At 47.2% G+C, this 16,860-nt stretch overlaps 1 protein-coding gene across 1 annotated transcript in view; it reads left to right on the plus strand.

Annotated features, from left to right (window-relative positions):
- The window catches only part of LOC106592657 (CUB and sushi domain-containing protein 3), a 369,408-nt gene extending 354,716 nt beyond the window's left edge, over window positions 1-14,692 (plus strand). The window contains 3 exon segments of the mRNA XM_082968525.1: window positions 9,685-9,772; window positions 10,247-10,385; window positions 10,690-14,692. Of these exon segments, the coding sequence (XP_082824651.1) occupies window positions 9,685-9,772; window positions 10,247-10,385; window positions 10,690-10,849 (387 nt within the window). The 3' untranslated portion in view covers window positions 10,850-14,692.
- The last annotated feature ends 2,168 nt before the right edge of the window (window positions 14,693-16,860 follow it).

Genomic DNA, 16,860 nt, shown 5'->3' on the forward strand with positions numbered 1-16,860 from the left:
CGGTACGGCAGACAGACAGCAACATGGTAGGACTGTACGGCAGACAGACAGTAACATGGTAGGACTGTACGGCAGACAGACAGTAACATGGTAGGACTGTACGGCAGACAGACAGTAACATGGTAGGACTGTACGGCAGACAGACAGTAACATGGTAGGACTGTACGGCAGACAGACAGTAACATGGTAGGACTGTACGGCAGACAGACAGTAACATGGTAGGACTGTACGGCAGACAGACAGTAACATGGTAGGACTGTACGGCAGACAGACAGTAACATGGTAGGACTGTACGGCAGACAGACAGTAACATGGTAGGACTGTACGGCAGACAGACAGCAACATGGTAGGACTGTACGGCAGACAGACAGTAACATGGTAGGACTGTACGGCAGACAGACAGTAACATGGTAGGACTGTACGGCAGACAGACAGTAACATGGTAGGACTGTACGGCAGACAGACAGTAACATGGTAGGACTGTACGGCAGACAGACAGTAACATGGTAGGACTGTACGGCAGACAGACAGTAACATGGTAGGACTGTACGGCAGACAGACAGTAACATGGTAGGACTGTACGGCAGACAGACAGCAACATGGTAGGACTGTACGGCAGACAGACAGTAACATGGTAGGACTGTACGGCAGACAGACAGTAACATGGTAGGACTGTACGGCAGACAGACAGACAGCAACATGGTAGGACTGTACGGCAGACAGACAGTAACATGGTAGGACTGTACGGCAGACAGACAGCAACATGGTAGGACTGTACGGCAGACAGACAGTAACATGGTAGGACGGTACGGCAGACAGACAGCAACATGGTAGGACTGTACGGCAGACAGACAGTAACATGGTAGGACTGTACGGCAGACAGACAGTAACATGGTAGGACTGTACGGCAGACAGACAGTAACATGGTAGGACTGTACGGCAGACAGACAGTAACATGGTAGGACTGTACGGCAGACAGACAGCAACATGGTAGGACTGTACGGCAGACAGACAGTAACATGGTAGGACTGTACGGCGCAGACAGACAGTAACATGGTAGGACTGTACGGCAGACAGACAGTAACATGGTAGGACGGTACGGCAGACAGACAGTAACATGGTAGGACGGTACGGCAGACAGACAGTAACATGGTAGGACGGTACGGCAGACAGACAGTAACATGGTAGGACTGTACGGCAGACAGACAGTAACATGGTAGGACTGTACGGCAGACAGACAGTAACATGGTAGGACTGTACGGCAGACAGACAGTAACATGGTAGGACGGTACGGCAGACAGACAGCAACATGGTAGGACTGTACGGCAGACAGACAGTAACATGGTAGGACTGTACGGCAGACAGACAGTAACATGGTAGGACTGTACGGCAGACAGACAGTAACATGGTAGGACGGTACGGCAGACAGACAGCAACATGGTAGGACTGTACGGCAGACAGACAGCAACATGGTAGGACTGTACGGCAGACAGACAGTAACATGGTAGGACAGTACGGCAGACAGACAGCAACATGGTAGGCCTGTACGGCAGACAGACAGTAACATGGTAGGACTGTACGGCAGACAGACAGTAACATGGTAGGACTGTACGGCAGACAGACAGCAACATGGTAGGACTGTACGGCAGACAGACAGTAACATGGTAGGACTGTACGGCAGACAGACAGTAACATGGTAGGACGGTACGGCAGACAGACAGTAACATGGTAGGACTGTACGGCAGACAGACAGTAACATGGTAGGACTGTACGGCAGACAGACAGCAACATGGTAGGACGGTACGGCAGACAGACAGCAACATGGTAGGACTGTACGGCAGACAGACAGTAACATGGTAGGACTGTACGGCAGACAGACAGTAACATGGTAGGACTGTACGGCAGACAGACAGTAACATGGTAGGACTGTACGGCAGACAGACAGTAACATGGTAGGACTGTACGGCAGACAGACAGCAACATGGTAGGACTGTACGGCAGACAGACAGTAACATGGTAGGACTGTACGGCAGACAGACAGTAACATGGTAGGACTGTCACGGCAGACAGACAGCTAACATGGTAGGACTGTACGGCAGACAGACAGTAACATGGTAGGACTGTACGGCAGACAGACAGCAACATGGTAGGACTGTACGGCAGACAGACAGTAACATGGTAGGACTGTACGGCAGACAGACAGTAACATGGTAGGACTGTACGGCAGACAGACAGTAACATGGTAGGACTGTACGGCAGACAGACAGTAACATGGTAGGACTGTACGGCAGACAGACAGTAACATGGTAGACTGTACGGCAGACAGACAGTAACATGGTAGGACTGTACGGCAGACAGACAGTAACATGGTAGGACTGTACGGCAGACAGACAGTAACATGGTAGGACTGTACGGCAGACAGACAGTAACATGGTAGGACTGTACGGCAGACAGACAGCAACATGGTAGGACGGTACGGCAGACAGACAGTAACATGGTAGGACGGTACGGCAGACAGACAGTAACATGGTAGGACTGTACGGCAGACAGACAGTAACATGGTAGGACTGTACGGCAGACAGACAGTAACATGGTAGGACTGTACGGCAGACAGACAGTAACATGGTAGGACTGTACGGCAGACAGACAGTAACATGGTAGGACTGTACGGCAGACAGACAGTAACATGGTAGGACGGTACGGCAGACAGACAGCAACATGGTAGGACTGTACGGCAGACAGACAGTAACATGGTAGGACGGTACGGCAGACAGACAGCAACATGGTAGGACTGTACGGCAGACAGACAGTAACATGGTAGGACTGTACGGCAGACAGACAGTAACATGGTAGGACTGTACGGCAGACAGACAGCAACATGGTAGGACTGTACGGCAGACAGACAGCAACATGGTAGGACTGTACGGCAGACAGACAGCAACATGGTAGGACTGTACGGCAGACAGACAGTAACATGGTAGGACTGTACGGCAGACAGACAGTAACATGGTAGGACTGTACGGCAGACAGACAGTAACATGGTAGGACTGTACGGCAGACAGACAGTAACATGGTAGGACTGTACGGCAGACAGACAGTAACATGGTAGGACGGTACGGCAGACAGACAGCAACATGGTAGGACTGTACGGCAGACAGACAGTAACATGGTAGGACTGTACGGCAGACAGACAGTAACATGGTAGGACTGTACGGCAGACAGACAGTAACATGGTAGGACTGTACGGCAGACAGACAGCAACATGGTAGGACTGTACGGCAGACAGACAGTAACATGGTAGGACTGTACGGCAGACAGACAGTAACATGGTAGGACTGTACGGCAGACAGACAGTAACATGGTAGGACTGTACGGCAGACAGACAGTAACATGGTAGGACTGTACGGCAGACAGACAGTAACATGGTAGGACTGTACGGCAGACAGACAGTAACATGGTAGGACGGTACGGCAGACAGACAGTAACATGGTAGGACGGTACGGCAGACAGACAGTAACATGGTAGGACTGTACGGCAGACAGACAGTAACATGGTAGGACTGTACGGCAGACAGACAGTAACATGGTAGGACTGTACGGCAGACAGACAGTAACATGGTAGGACTGTACGGCAGACAGACAGTAACATGGTAGGACGGTACGGCAGACAGACAGCAACATGGTAGGACTGTACGGCAGACAGACAGTAACATGGTAGGACTGTACGGCAGACAGACAGCAACATGGTAGGACTGTACGGCAGACAGACAGTAACATGGTAGGACTGTACGGCAGACAGACAGTAACATGGTAGGACGGTACGGCAGACAGACAGCAACATGGTAGGACTGTACGGCAGACAGACAGTAACATGGTAGGACTGTACGGCAGACAGACAGCAACATGGTAGGACTGTACGGCAGACAGACAGTAACATGGTAGGACTGTACGGCAGACAGACAGCAACATGGTAGGACTGTACGGCAGACAGACAGCAACATGGTAAGACTGTACGGCAGACAGACAGTAACATGGTAGGACTGTACGGCAGACAGACAGTAACATGGTAGGACTGTACGGCAGACAGACAGTAACATGGTAGGACTGTACGGCAGACAGACAGCAACATGGTAGGACTGTACGGCAGACAGACAGTAACATGGTAGGACTGTACGGCAGACAGACAGCAACATGGTAGGACGGTACGGCAGACAGACAGTAACATGGTAGGACTGTACGGCAGACAGACAGTAACATGGTAGGACTGTACGGCAGACAGACAGCAACATGGTAGGACGGTACGGCAGACAGACAGCAACATGGTAGGACTGTACGGCAGACAGACAGTAACATGGTAGGACTGTACGGCAGACAGACAGTAACATGGTAGGACGGTACGGCAGACAGACAGTAACATGGTAGGACTGTACGGCAGACAGACAGTAACATGGTAGGACTGTACGGCAGACAGACAGTAACATGGTAGGACTGTACGGCAGACAGACAGTAACATGGTAGGACTGTACGGCAGACAGACAGTAACATGGTAGGACTGTACGGCAGACAGACAGACAGCAACATGGTAGGACTGTACGGCAGACAGACAGTAACATGGTAGGACTGTACGGCAGACAGACAGTAACATGGTAGGACTGTACGGCAGACAGACAGTAACATGGTAGGACTGTACGGCAGACAGACAGTAACATGGTAGGACTGTACGGCAGACAGACAGCAACATGGTAGGACTGTACGGCAGACAGACAGTAACATGGTAGGACTGTACGGCAGACAGACAGCAACATGGTAGGACTGTACGGCAGACAGACAGTAACATGGTAGGACTGTACGGCAGACAGACAGCAACATGGTAGGACTGTACGGCAGACAGACAGCAACATGGTAGGACTGTACGGCAGACAGACAGTAACATGGTAGGACTGTACGGCAGACAGACAGTAACATGGTAGGACTGTACGGCAGACAGACAGTAACATGGTAGGACTGTACGGCAGACAGACAGTAACATGGTAGGACTGTACGGCAGACAGACAGTAACATGGTAGGACTGTACGGCAGACAGACAGTAACATGGTAGGACGGTACGGCAGACAGACAGCAACATGGTAGGACTGTACGGCAGACAGACAGTAACATGGTAGGACGGTACGGCAGACAGACAGCAACATGGTAGGACTGTACGGCAGACAGACAGTAACATGGTAGGACTGTACGGCAGACAGACAGTAACATGGTAGGACTGTACGGCAGACAGACAGCAACATGGTAGGACTGTACGGCAGACAGACAGCAACATGGTAGGACTGTACGGCAGACAGACAGTAACATGGTAGGACTGTACGGCAGACAGACAGCAACATGGTAGGACTGTACGGCAGACAGACAGTAACATGGTAGGACTGTACGGCAGACAGACAGTAACATGGTAGGACTGTACGGCAGACAGACAGTAACATGGTAGGACTGTACGGCAGACAGACAGTAACATGGTAGGACGGTACGGCAGACAGACAGCAACATGGTAGGACTGTACGGCAGACAGACAGTAACATGGTAGGACTGTACGGCAGACAGACAGTAACATGGTAGGACTGTACGGCAGACAGACAGTAACATGGTAGGACTGTACGGCAGACAGACAGTAACATGGTAGGACTGTACGGCAGACAGACAGTAACATGGTAGGACTGTACGGCAGACAGACAGTAACATGGTAGGACTGTACGGCAGACAGACAGTAACATGGTAGGACTGTACGGCAGACAGACAGTAACATGGTAGGACTGTACGGCAGACAGACAGTAACATGGTAGGACTGTACGGCAGACAGACAGTAACATGGTAGGACTGTACGGCAGACAGACAGTAACATGGTAGGACTGTACGGCAGACAGACAGTAACATGGTAGGACTGTACGGCAGACAGACAGTAACATGGTAGGACTGTACGGCAGACAGACAGTAACATGGTAGGACTGTACGGCAGACAGACAGTAACATGGTAGGACGGTACGGCAGACAGACAGCAACATGGTAGGACTGTACGGCAGACAGACAGTAACATGGTAGGACTGTACGGCAGACAGACAGCAACATGGTAGGACTGTACGGCAGACAGACAGTAACATGGTAGGACTGTACGGCAGACAGACAGTAACATGGTAGGACGGTACGGCAGACAGACAGCAACATGGTAGGACTGTACGGCAGACAGACAGTAACATGGTAGGACTGTACGGCAGACAGACAGCAACATGGTAGGACTGTACGGCAGACAGACAGTAACATGGTAGGACTGTACGGCAGACAGACAGCAACATGGTAGGACTGTACGGCAGACAGACAGCAACATGGTAAGACTGTACGGCAGACAGACAGTAACATGGTAGGACTGTACGGCAGACAGACAGTAACATGGTAGGACTGTACGGCAGACAGACAGTAACATGGTAGGACTGTACGGCAGACAGACAGCAACATGGTAGGACTGTACGGCAGACAGACAGTAACATGGTAGGACTGTACGGCAGACAGACAGCAACATGGTAGGACGGTACGGCAGACAGACAGTAACATGGTAGGACTGTACGGCAGACAGACAGTAACATGGTAGGACTGTACGGCAGACAGACAGCAACATGGTAGGACGGTACGGCAGACAGACAGCAACATGGTAGGACTGTACGGCAGACAGACAGTAACATGGTAGGACTGTACGGCAGACAGACAGTAACATGGTAGGACGGTACGGCAGACAGACAGTAACATGGTAGGACTGTACGGCAGACAGACAGTAACATGGTAGGACTGTACGGCAGACAGACAGTAACATGGTAGGACTGTACGGCAGACAGACAGTAACATGGTAGGACTGTACGGCAGACAGACAGTAACATGGTAGGACTGTACGGCAGACAGACAGACAGCAACATGGTAGGACTGTACGGCAGACAGACAGTAACATGGTAGGACTGTACGGCAGACAGACAGTAACATGGTAGGACTGTACGGCAGACAGACAGTAACATGGTAGGACTGTACGGCAGACAGACAGTAACATGGTAGGACTGTACGGCAGACAGACAGTAACATGGTAGGACTGTACGGCAGACAGACAGCAACATGGTAGGACTGTACGGCAGACAGACAGTAACATGGTAGGACTGTACGGCAGACAGACAGTAACATGGTAGGACTGTACGGCAGACAGACAGCAACATGGTAGGACTGTACGGCAGACAGACAGCAACATGGTAGGACTGTACGGCAGACAGACAGTAACATGGTAGGACTGTACGGCAGACAGACAGTAACATGGTAGGACGGTACGGCAGACAGACAGTAACATGGTAGGACTGTACGGCAGACAGACAGTAACATGGTAGGACTGTACGGCAGACAGACAGTAACATGGTAGGACTGTACGGCAGACAGACAGTAACATGGTAGGACTGTACGGCAGACAGACAGACAGCAACATGGTAGGACTGTACGGCAGACAGACAGTAACATGGTAGGACTGTACGGCAGACAGACAGCAACATGGTAGGACTGTACGGCAGACAGACAGCAACATGGTAGGACTGTACGGCAGACAGACAGTAACATGGTAGGACTGTACGGCAGACAGACAGTTACACAGTAACATGGTAGGACTGTACGGCAGACAGACAGTAACATGGTAGGACTGTACGGCAGACAGACAGTAACATGGTAGGACTGTACGGCAGACAGACAGTAACATGGTAGGACTGTACGGCAGACAGACAGCAACATGGTAGGACGGTACGGCAGACAGACAGTAACATGGTAGGACGGTACGGCAGACAGACAGTAACATGGTAGGACTGTACGGCAGACAGACAGTAACATGGTAGGACTGTACGGCAGACAGACAGTAACATGGTAGGACTGTACGGCAGACAGACAGTAACATGGTAGGACTGTACGGCAGACAGACAGTAACATGGTAGGACTGTACGGCAGACAGACAGTAACATGGTAGGACTGTACGGCAGACAGACAGCAACATGGTAGGACGGTACGGCAGACAGACAGCAACATGGTAGGACTGTACGGCAGACAGACAGTAACATGGTAGGACTGTACGGCAGACAGACAGTAACATGGTAGGACGGTACGGCAGACAGACAGTAACATGGTAGGACTGTACGGCAGACAGACAGTAACATGGTAGGACTGTACGGCAGACAGACAGTAACATGGTAGGACTGTACGGCAGACAGACAGTAACATGGTAGGACTGTACGGCAGACAGACAGTAACATGGTAGGACTGTACGGCAGACAGACAGACAGCAACATGGTAGGACTGTACGGCAGACAGACAGACAGCAACATGGTAGGACTGTACGGCAGACAGACAGTAACATGGTAGGACTGTACGGCAGACAGACAGTAACATGGTAGGACTGTACGGCAGACAGACAGTAACATGGTAGGACTGTACGGCAGACAGACAGTAACATGGTAGGACTGTACGGCAGACAGACAGCAACATGGTAGGACTGTACGGCAGACAGACAGTAACATGGTAGGACTGTACGGCAGACAGACATCAACATGGTAGGACTGTACGGCAGACAGACAGTAACATGGTAGGACTGTACGGCAGACAGACAGCAACATGGTAGGACTGTACGGCAGACAGACAGCAACATGGTAGGACTGTACGGCAGACAGACAGTAACATGGTAGGACGGTACGGCAGACAGACAGTAACATGGTAGGACGGTACGGCAGACAGACAGTAACATGGTAGGACTGTACGGCAGACAGACAGTAACATGGTAGGACTGTACGGCAGACAGACAGTAACATGGTAGGACTGTACGGCAGACAGACAGACAGCAACATGGTAGGACTGTACGGCAGACAGACAGTAACATGGTAGGACTGTACGGCAGACAGACAGCAACATGGTAGGACTGTACGGCAGACAGACAGTAACATGGTAGGACTGTACGGCAGACAGACAGTAACATGGTAGGACTGTACGGCAGACAGACAGTTACACAGTAACATGGTAGGACTGTACGGCAGACAGACAGTAACATGGTAGGACTGTACGGCAGACAGACAGTAACATGGTAGGACTGTACGGCAGACAGACAGTAACATGGTAGGACTGTACGGCAGACAGACAGCAACATGGTAGGACGGTACGGCAGACAGACAGTAACATGGTAGGACGGTACGGCAGACAGACAGTAACATGGTAGGACTGTACGGCAGACAGACAGTAACATGGTAGGACTGTACGGCAGACAGACAGTAACATGGTAGGACTGTACGGCAGACAGACAGTAACATGGTAGGACTGTACGGCAGACAGACAGTAACATGGTAGGACTGTACGGCAGACAGACAGTAACATGGTAGGACTGTACGGCAGACAGACAGTAACATGGTAGGACTGTACGGCAGACAGACAGTAACATGGTAGGACTGTACGGCAGACAGACAGCGACATGGTAGGACTGTACGGCAGACAGACAGCAACATGGTAGGACTGTACGGCAGACAGACCTCTTATAAGGAGTTATTGACAGAAGATATCAGTAACTCAGTCATTTCAAAGAGATGGGTTTTGCGTGTCTGAACAAAGTAGAAGTTCACTGTTTGTCTTTTATCTCCTGTGAAAGGTCTCAGCTGAACCTGACGGTGGCAGTTTTGTATTCCAAGGCTTCATACAGGGGAAAGACTATGGACAGTTCGGGATGCAGAGACTAGGTAGGTAGGATTTAGAACTAGGCTTCATACAGGGGAAAGACTATGGACAGTAGGGATGCAGAGACTAGAACAACTCAATCTTACAATTGTAACCACCAACATTGTGTCGTCATCGTCTTCCTGTTCCTCCTCCTCTTCTTCCTCCTCCTCCTCTTCCAATTCTTCTTCCTCCTCTTCCTCCTCTCCTCCTCTTCCTCCTCTTCCGCTTCCTCCACCTCCTCTTCCTTCTTCTTCCTCCTCCTCTTCCTCCTCCTCTTCCTTCTTCCTCCTCCTCCTCTTCCTTCTTCTTCCTTCTTCTTCCTCCTCCTCCTCCTCCTCTTCCTCCTCTTCCACTTCCTCCTCTTCCTCCTCTTCCTTCTTCTTCCTCCTCCTCTTCCTCCTCCTCTTCCTCTTCTTCTTCATCTTCTTCTTCCTCCTCCTCTTCCTCCTCCTCCTCTTCCTCCTCCTCCTGCTCCTGGTTTCCTTCCCATGTAGGTATGAAGGTGAGAGAGACCAACATCACAACTACAGCTCCTCCTCATGTCACCAACAGTAGCTCTATGGCCATAGCCATCCTGGTACCTTTCTTTGGCCTCGTGTTGGCAGGCCTGGGATTCTATCTCTACAAACAACGGTACGTAGCTTCGGTAACCTAGTAATAATACACAGCACTTAGCAGAGGCTTCTCTCCCACGCCACACTGTGCAGTGAGTGTACAGCGAGCCACACGGCGACCACATCTTGTTAATATTGGTTTTGGTTGTGTAAAGAGAAGTGGAACATATTTCACTTTTCACTGTTCGTAGAGCTGTTCTTGACATTGAGAAGTGGTTGATACTTTAAAACAGCAGATGTACAGTAGATTGATGGAGTAGTATTGTCTCACTGACAGATGTGTGTGTACTGTGTGTGTGTACTGTGTGTACTCTATACTGTAGGAAAACAGATCAGACCCAGTACACCGGCTGTTCAGTCCACGAGAACAACAACGGCCAGGCGACGTATGAGAACCCCATGTACGACACCAACACCAAGTCTGCGGAGGGGAAAGTGGTTCGCTTCGACCCCAACCTCAACACCGTGTGCACTGTGGTTTGAAGATGTGTGTGTGTGTGCCAAACGCGCCGGGGTTTGACGATAGTTTGCCGAACAGAAAGCTTGTTCAGAAATGCGGCACTGGTTTGATGCAACACTCCGCACCGCGGTTTAACGATGGTGTTTGACGTGTGCGACGAACGGAATTGCTTGAGAGTTCTTTTGGTTTTTCAAAAATGGATGTCTTGTCTTTATAATATCTCTCTGCAACGAGTTTCTGAAGACTGCACAGCACAGCCTCGGGAAACAGGACAGCAAAGCACACCTTCAGGAACAATAGTTGTGTGTGTGTGTGTGGATGATGGATGGGTGAATCAGCAAGCAGTGTTCAAAATGACACTGTCCTCTTTTAAAACACATGTTCACCTGATTGGTGAAGTTATTCCTAACTACACTCTGAGAGTGGATGCTATGTGAATAACGCCGTCCGACATGTTGGTACACAGAGTTGTTTACGCTCTAGTCAACATCAAACAATGGAGCGTTGTTAAGGCAACCAAATGGAACCCTAGTCTTTTCCATTTGTAGTTATCAGACCTGGGTTCAAATACTATTCCAATTCCTTTAGCCTTTGTTCTAGTCTGCCTCGGAGTGCCAGAGGGGTGGAGGGGGTTTGTCCTTTTGCGACTATTCTTTATGGTTCGATTGCGACAAGTAAGCTCAATAAAGCCCAAATAAAGTATTTTAAATGATATCGATCGATCGATTTTATAGGACATATTTAAAATACATATAGAGTTGACTCATTCGTCTGATCACAACAATACAATACAAATGTATCAAATCTTACTTGAACCCAGGTCTGTCTGCTAGTTTTTTTCCCCCTCAGTAGTAGTAGTATCTATCCCCTCTCTCTGCATGGCTAGGTTTAATTCCCCTGGATCTGATTTTAGAAAGTGTCTCAGACTTAAGGCCTCAATCAGATCAAGCATTAACCGGCGATACCAGACACCCACATACCTGATGATTTAGCGATGTCAGAGGTGGAACTGCGTTGGAGCTGTCAAAGGAAGTGGAACTGCGTTGGAGCTGTCAAAGGAAGTGGAACTGCGTTGGAGCCGTCAAAGGAAGTGGAACTGCGTTGGAGCCGTCAAAGGAAGTGGAACTGCGTTGGAGCTGTCAAAGGAAGTGGAACTGCGTTGGAGCCATCAAAGGAAGTGGAACTGCGTTGGAGCTGTCAAAGGAAGTGGAACTGCGTTGGAGCTGTCAAAGGAAGTGGAACTGCGTTGGAGCCGTCAAAGGAAGTGGAACTGCGTTGGAGCCGTCAAAGGAAGTGGAACTGCGTTGGAGCCGTCAAAGGAAGTGGAACTGCGTTGGAGCTGTCAAAGGAGGTGGAACTGCGTTGGAGCTGTCAAAGGAAGTGGAACTGCGTTGGAGCCGTCAAAGGAAGTGGAACTGCGTTGGAGCCGTCAAAGGAGGTGGAACTGCATTGGAGCTGTCAAAGGAAGTGGAACTGCGTTGGAGCTGTCAAAGGAAGTGGAACTGCGTTGGAGCTGTCAAAGGAAGTGGAACTGCGTTGGAGCCGTCAAATCGATGAGCAGCTGCTCTTGTGATCATTGTCATGAAGCCAAACCCCGCCCCACTCGCGTTAGAAATTCAGACCGCGAAAGTGTAGGTTATATCGATATGATAAAATCATCAAACTAAATAATGATGATTTCTATCAGCCTAATCGAGGTGTGGATTATATCTCACATTCCAGTGTTCAAACTTGTAAACAAGGCTGCATTGGATTTCTCTTAATGAGACTCTGTGTAGCCAATGACAAGGTATAATGCCGGGAGCCGCTTGTGGATTTGACAGCTCTAAAGCAGTTCCACCTCCGACACATCAAAACATCAGCGATGCGGATGTTGGCTAAAGCGAATCTAATTTGAACGTAAGAGTTCCTCTCAGCGTGAGTCGATCAAAGTGATCTGTGCTGTTCATTTCCCACCCTGTGTGATGTCAGAGAGAGACAGGGAAACAAGAAAGGCCCGTCTCGCTCTTTGAATACTGTTCTGTACTGTCAGTGTATGTAATATCACAGTACTGGACGCCAATGATACTTAAGATTGGATGTGTCGTGTGTCTACCCTGACTGAGAACTTAATTAAGGATGTGTTATGTCTCTACCCTGACTGAGAACTTAATTAAGGATGTGTCATGTGTCTACCCTGACTGAGAACTTAATTAAGGATGTGTTATGTCTCTACCCTGACTGAGAACTTAATTAAGGATGTATCATGTCTCTACCCTGACTGAGAACTTAATTAAGGATGTGTTATGACTCTACCCTGACTGAGAACATAATTAAGGATGTGTCATGTGTCTACCCTGACTGAGAACTCAATTAAGGATGTGTTATGTGTCTACCCTGACTGAAAACTTAAGGATGTATCATGTCTCTACCCTGACTGAGAACTTAATTAAGGATGTGTTATGTGTCTACCCTGACTGAGAACTTAAGGAGAAATGTTATCATCAAAGTACAGTATTTTCTTTGTGTGATGGAGAGAACATGAATTTCCTTTTTTCTGAGTCAAGGTTTTTTGGGGGGGTGAGTTTTGAGATAGTTGTGTATCCTCTAGCCAATGAGTCTGAGAGAGTTACTGCACATGCTGTACATGTTGCTCTGTGTCTGTCCCATGGATGTTGACTGGAATAAATGGGTGTTTGTTTTTACTGAAACAGAACGCTCTTAAAATAAAAAGGCTCCAAAAGGCTTCTTCGGCTGTTCTTCTACATGAAAAACCCCCCCAAAATCCCCAAAGTCTTCTGCAAAGGGTTCTCCAACGGGGAACAGCCAAAGAACCCTTCTGTATTCTAGATCGCAACTTTTTTCTCTCTTTAAGCGTCTAGGATCGTCGGCCTCCATTTACATTCCTGTATATATTTTGCACGCGTTTGAAATCGGTTGCCATTGTCGTCAATATCTCATCGTTTTACGTGCCAGTTCCGTCATAACGGAATAAGGAACATTGTAAAATCATTAAATAAATCCTGACAGTGCCTTGTCAAATATTGTATAGGCATAGTGTTAAAGAAACCAGTATTATAATTTCATCAGTAACACACCAGTGTGTAAATCATCTATCTTTTTGGGGGGGGGGGGGTGGGGGTTGATTTAGCAAATGGCACCCTATTCCCTATAAAGTGCCCTACTTTTGCCCAGAACTTTTGCTCAAAAGTAGTTCACTACATAGGGAATAGGGTGCCATACTGGGATGTTGATTTACTGTATTTTCTGTCAGCCTTCCTTATGTTGAAGAGACATGCTGAACGCGGCTCGTACTTGTGCATGTCTGCCAAAGATGATCACGTCGTGGTATAGCATTGCTGCTGTAGATGTTTCTACCATGTGTATCTTATCTTGTCATTGCATTTGTTTTGTTTTTTGTACATTTATACAGTTTTGATACTTGATGGCATTCTCTTTGGCAAATGTCTTTGTTTTATCAATATGTAATATCACAATCTCACATTTCTTATTGACAACAATGAAAAATGCATCTGGTATATATTGAAACTTTGTCTTAAAATCAAAGACTTGAAACAAGTTTAGAATGCTATTCACTGTACAAATCGGTAACTAGTTTAGAATGCTAATCACTGTATAAAGCAGTAGTACTCCTAATATAAAACAAATTCAGAGCCAATGTAGATGTATATATATATTCAAACCTTTCGTAAAGAGATATATTTTTATGCAATTAAAGCATTTGTAAGTTATTAAATATGTTGTGTACATTTTCATATGTAAATGTCATGTAAGATTTAAAAAAAAAAAAAAAAATGTTTTGTATTTTTTTCTTTATTGCCAGTGTATAAATCCTTAATTTATATATAAAAAATGTCAACTATGAAGCTTTGTCATTGACATTTTGTTTGTAAGGGGATGCATTGGGGTGGTGGACAAACACAGTATTTTTTGCGATTGACCGCCAACAGATTTTTTTGTAAAACCATTTCAGCAAACCCATACAAAATCTGTTGCATATCTTCCTAGCCATTAGCTTCTCTATTTAGTCTAGCAGTTAGCTTCTGTTTAGACTAGCAGTTAGCTTCTGTTTAGGCTAGCAGTTAGTTTCTGTTTAGACTAGCAGTTAGTTTCTGTTTAGACTAGCAGTTAGCTTCTGTTTAGTCTAGCAGTTAGTTTCTATTTAGTCTCGCAGTTAGCTTCTGTTTAGGCTAGCAGTTAGCTTCTGTTTAGACTAGCAGTTAGTTTCTGTTTAGACTAGCAGTTAGCTTCTGTTTAGGCTAGCAGTTCGTTTCTGTTTAGACTAGCAGTTAGCTTCTGTTTAGGCTAGCAGTTAGTTTCTGTTTAGACTAGCAGTTAGTTTCTGTTTAGGCTAGCAGTTAGTTTCTGTTTCGACTAGCAGTTAGCTTCTGTTTAGTCTAGCAGTTAGCTTCTGTTTAGACTAGCAGTTAGTTTCTGTTTAGGCTAGCAGTTAGCTTCTGTCTGGTCTAGCAGTTAGTTTCTGTTTAGTCTAGCAGTTAGCTTTTCTGTCTGGGCTAGCAGTTAGCTTCTGTTTAGTCTAGCAGTTAGCTTCTGTTTAGACTCGCAGTTAGCTTCTGTTTAGACTAGCAGTTAGCTTCTGTTTAGTCTAGCAGTTAGCTTCTGTTCAGTCTAGCAGGTAGCTTTTCTGTTTAGTCTAGCAGTTAGCTTCTGTTTAGTCTAGCAGGTAGCTTTTCTGTTTAGACTAGCAGTTAGCTTCTGTCTAGTCTAGCAGTTAGCTTCTGTTTAGACTAGCAGTTAGCTTTTCTGTTTAGTCTAGCAGTTAGCTTCTGTTTAGTCTAGCAGGTAGCTTTTCTGTTTAGACTAGCAGTTAGCTTCTGTTTAGACTAGCAGGTAGCTTTTCTGTTTAGACTAGCAGTTAGCTTCTGTTTAGTCTAGCAGGTAGCTTTTCTGTTTAGACTAGTAGTTAGCTTCTGTTTAGACTAGCAGTTAGCTTCTGTTTAGACTAGCAGTTAGATTCTGTTCAGTCTAGCAGGTAGCTTTTCTGTCTAGTCTAGCAGTTTGCTTCTGTTTAGACTAGCAGTTAGCTTCTGTTTCGTGTAGCAGTTAGTTTCTGTTTAGGCTAGCAGTTAGCTTCTGTTTAGACTAGCAGTTAGCTTCTGTTTAGTCTAGCAGTTAGCTTCTGTTTAGTCTAGCAGGTAGCTTTTCTGTTTAGTCTAGCAGTTAGCTTCTGTTTATTCTAGCAGGTAGCTTTTCTGTTTAGACTAGCAGTTAGCTTCTGTTTAGTCTAGCAGTTAGCTTCTGTTTAGACTAGCAGTTAGTTTCTGTTTAGACTAGCAGTTAGCTTCTGTTTAGGCTAGCAGTTCGTTTCTGTTTAGACTAGCAGTTAGTTTCTGTTTAGGCTAGCAGTTAGTTTCTGTTTCGACTAGCAGTTAGCTTCTGTTTAGTCTAGCAGTTAGCTTCTGTTTAGACTAGCAGTTAGTTTCTGTTTAGGCTAGCAGTTAGCTTCTGTCTAGTCTAGCAGTTAGCTTCTGTCTAGTCTAGCAGTTAGTTTCTGTTTAGTCTAGCAGTTAGTTTCTGTCTAGTCTTCCAGTTAGTTTCTGTTTAGACTAGCAGTTAGCTTTTCTGTCTAGGCTAGCAGTTAGCTTCTGTTTAGGCTAGCAGTTAGTTTCTGTTTAGACTAGCAGTTAGCTTCTGTTTAGGCTAGCATTTAGTTTCTGTTTAGACTAGCAGTTAGTTTCTGTTTAGGCTAGCAGTTAGTTTCTGTTTCGACCAGCAGTTAGCCTCTGTTTAGTCTAGCAGTTAGCTTCTGTTTAGACTAGCAGTTAGTTTCTGTTTAGGCTTGCAGTTAGCTTCTGTCTAGTCTAGCAGTTAGCTTCTGTTTAGTCTAGCAGTTAGTTTCTGTTTAGTCTTCCAGTTAGTTTCTGTTTAGACTAGCAGTTAGCTTTTCTGTCTAGGCTAGCAGTTAGCTTCTGTTTAGTCTAGCAGGTAGCTTTTCTGTTTAGACTAGCAGATAGCTTCTGTTTAGACTAGCAGATCACTTTTCTGTTTAGTCTAGCAGTTAGCTTTTCTGTTT

Source organism: Salmo salar, chromosome 02 (genome assembly GCF_965601325.2).
Source record: "Salmo salar chromosome 02, fSalSal1, whole genome shotgun sequence".
In the NCBI taxonomy this organism is placed as follows: Eukaryota; Metazoa; Chordata; class Actinopteri; order Salmoniformes; family Salmonidae; genus Salmo; species Salmo salar.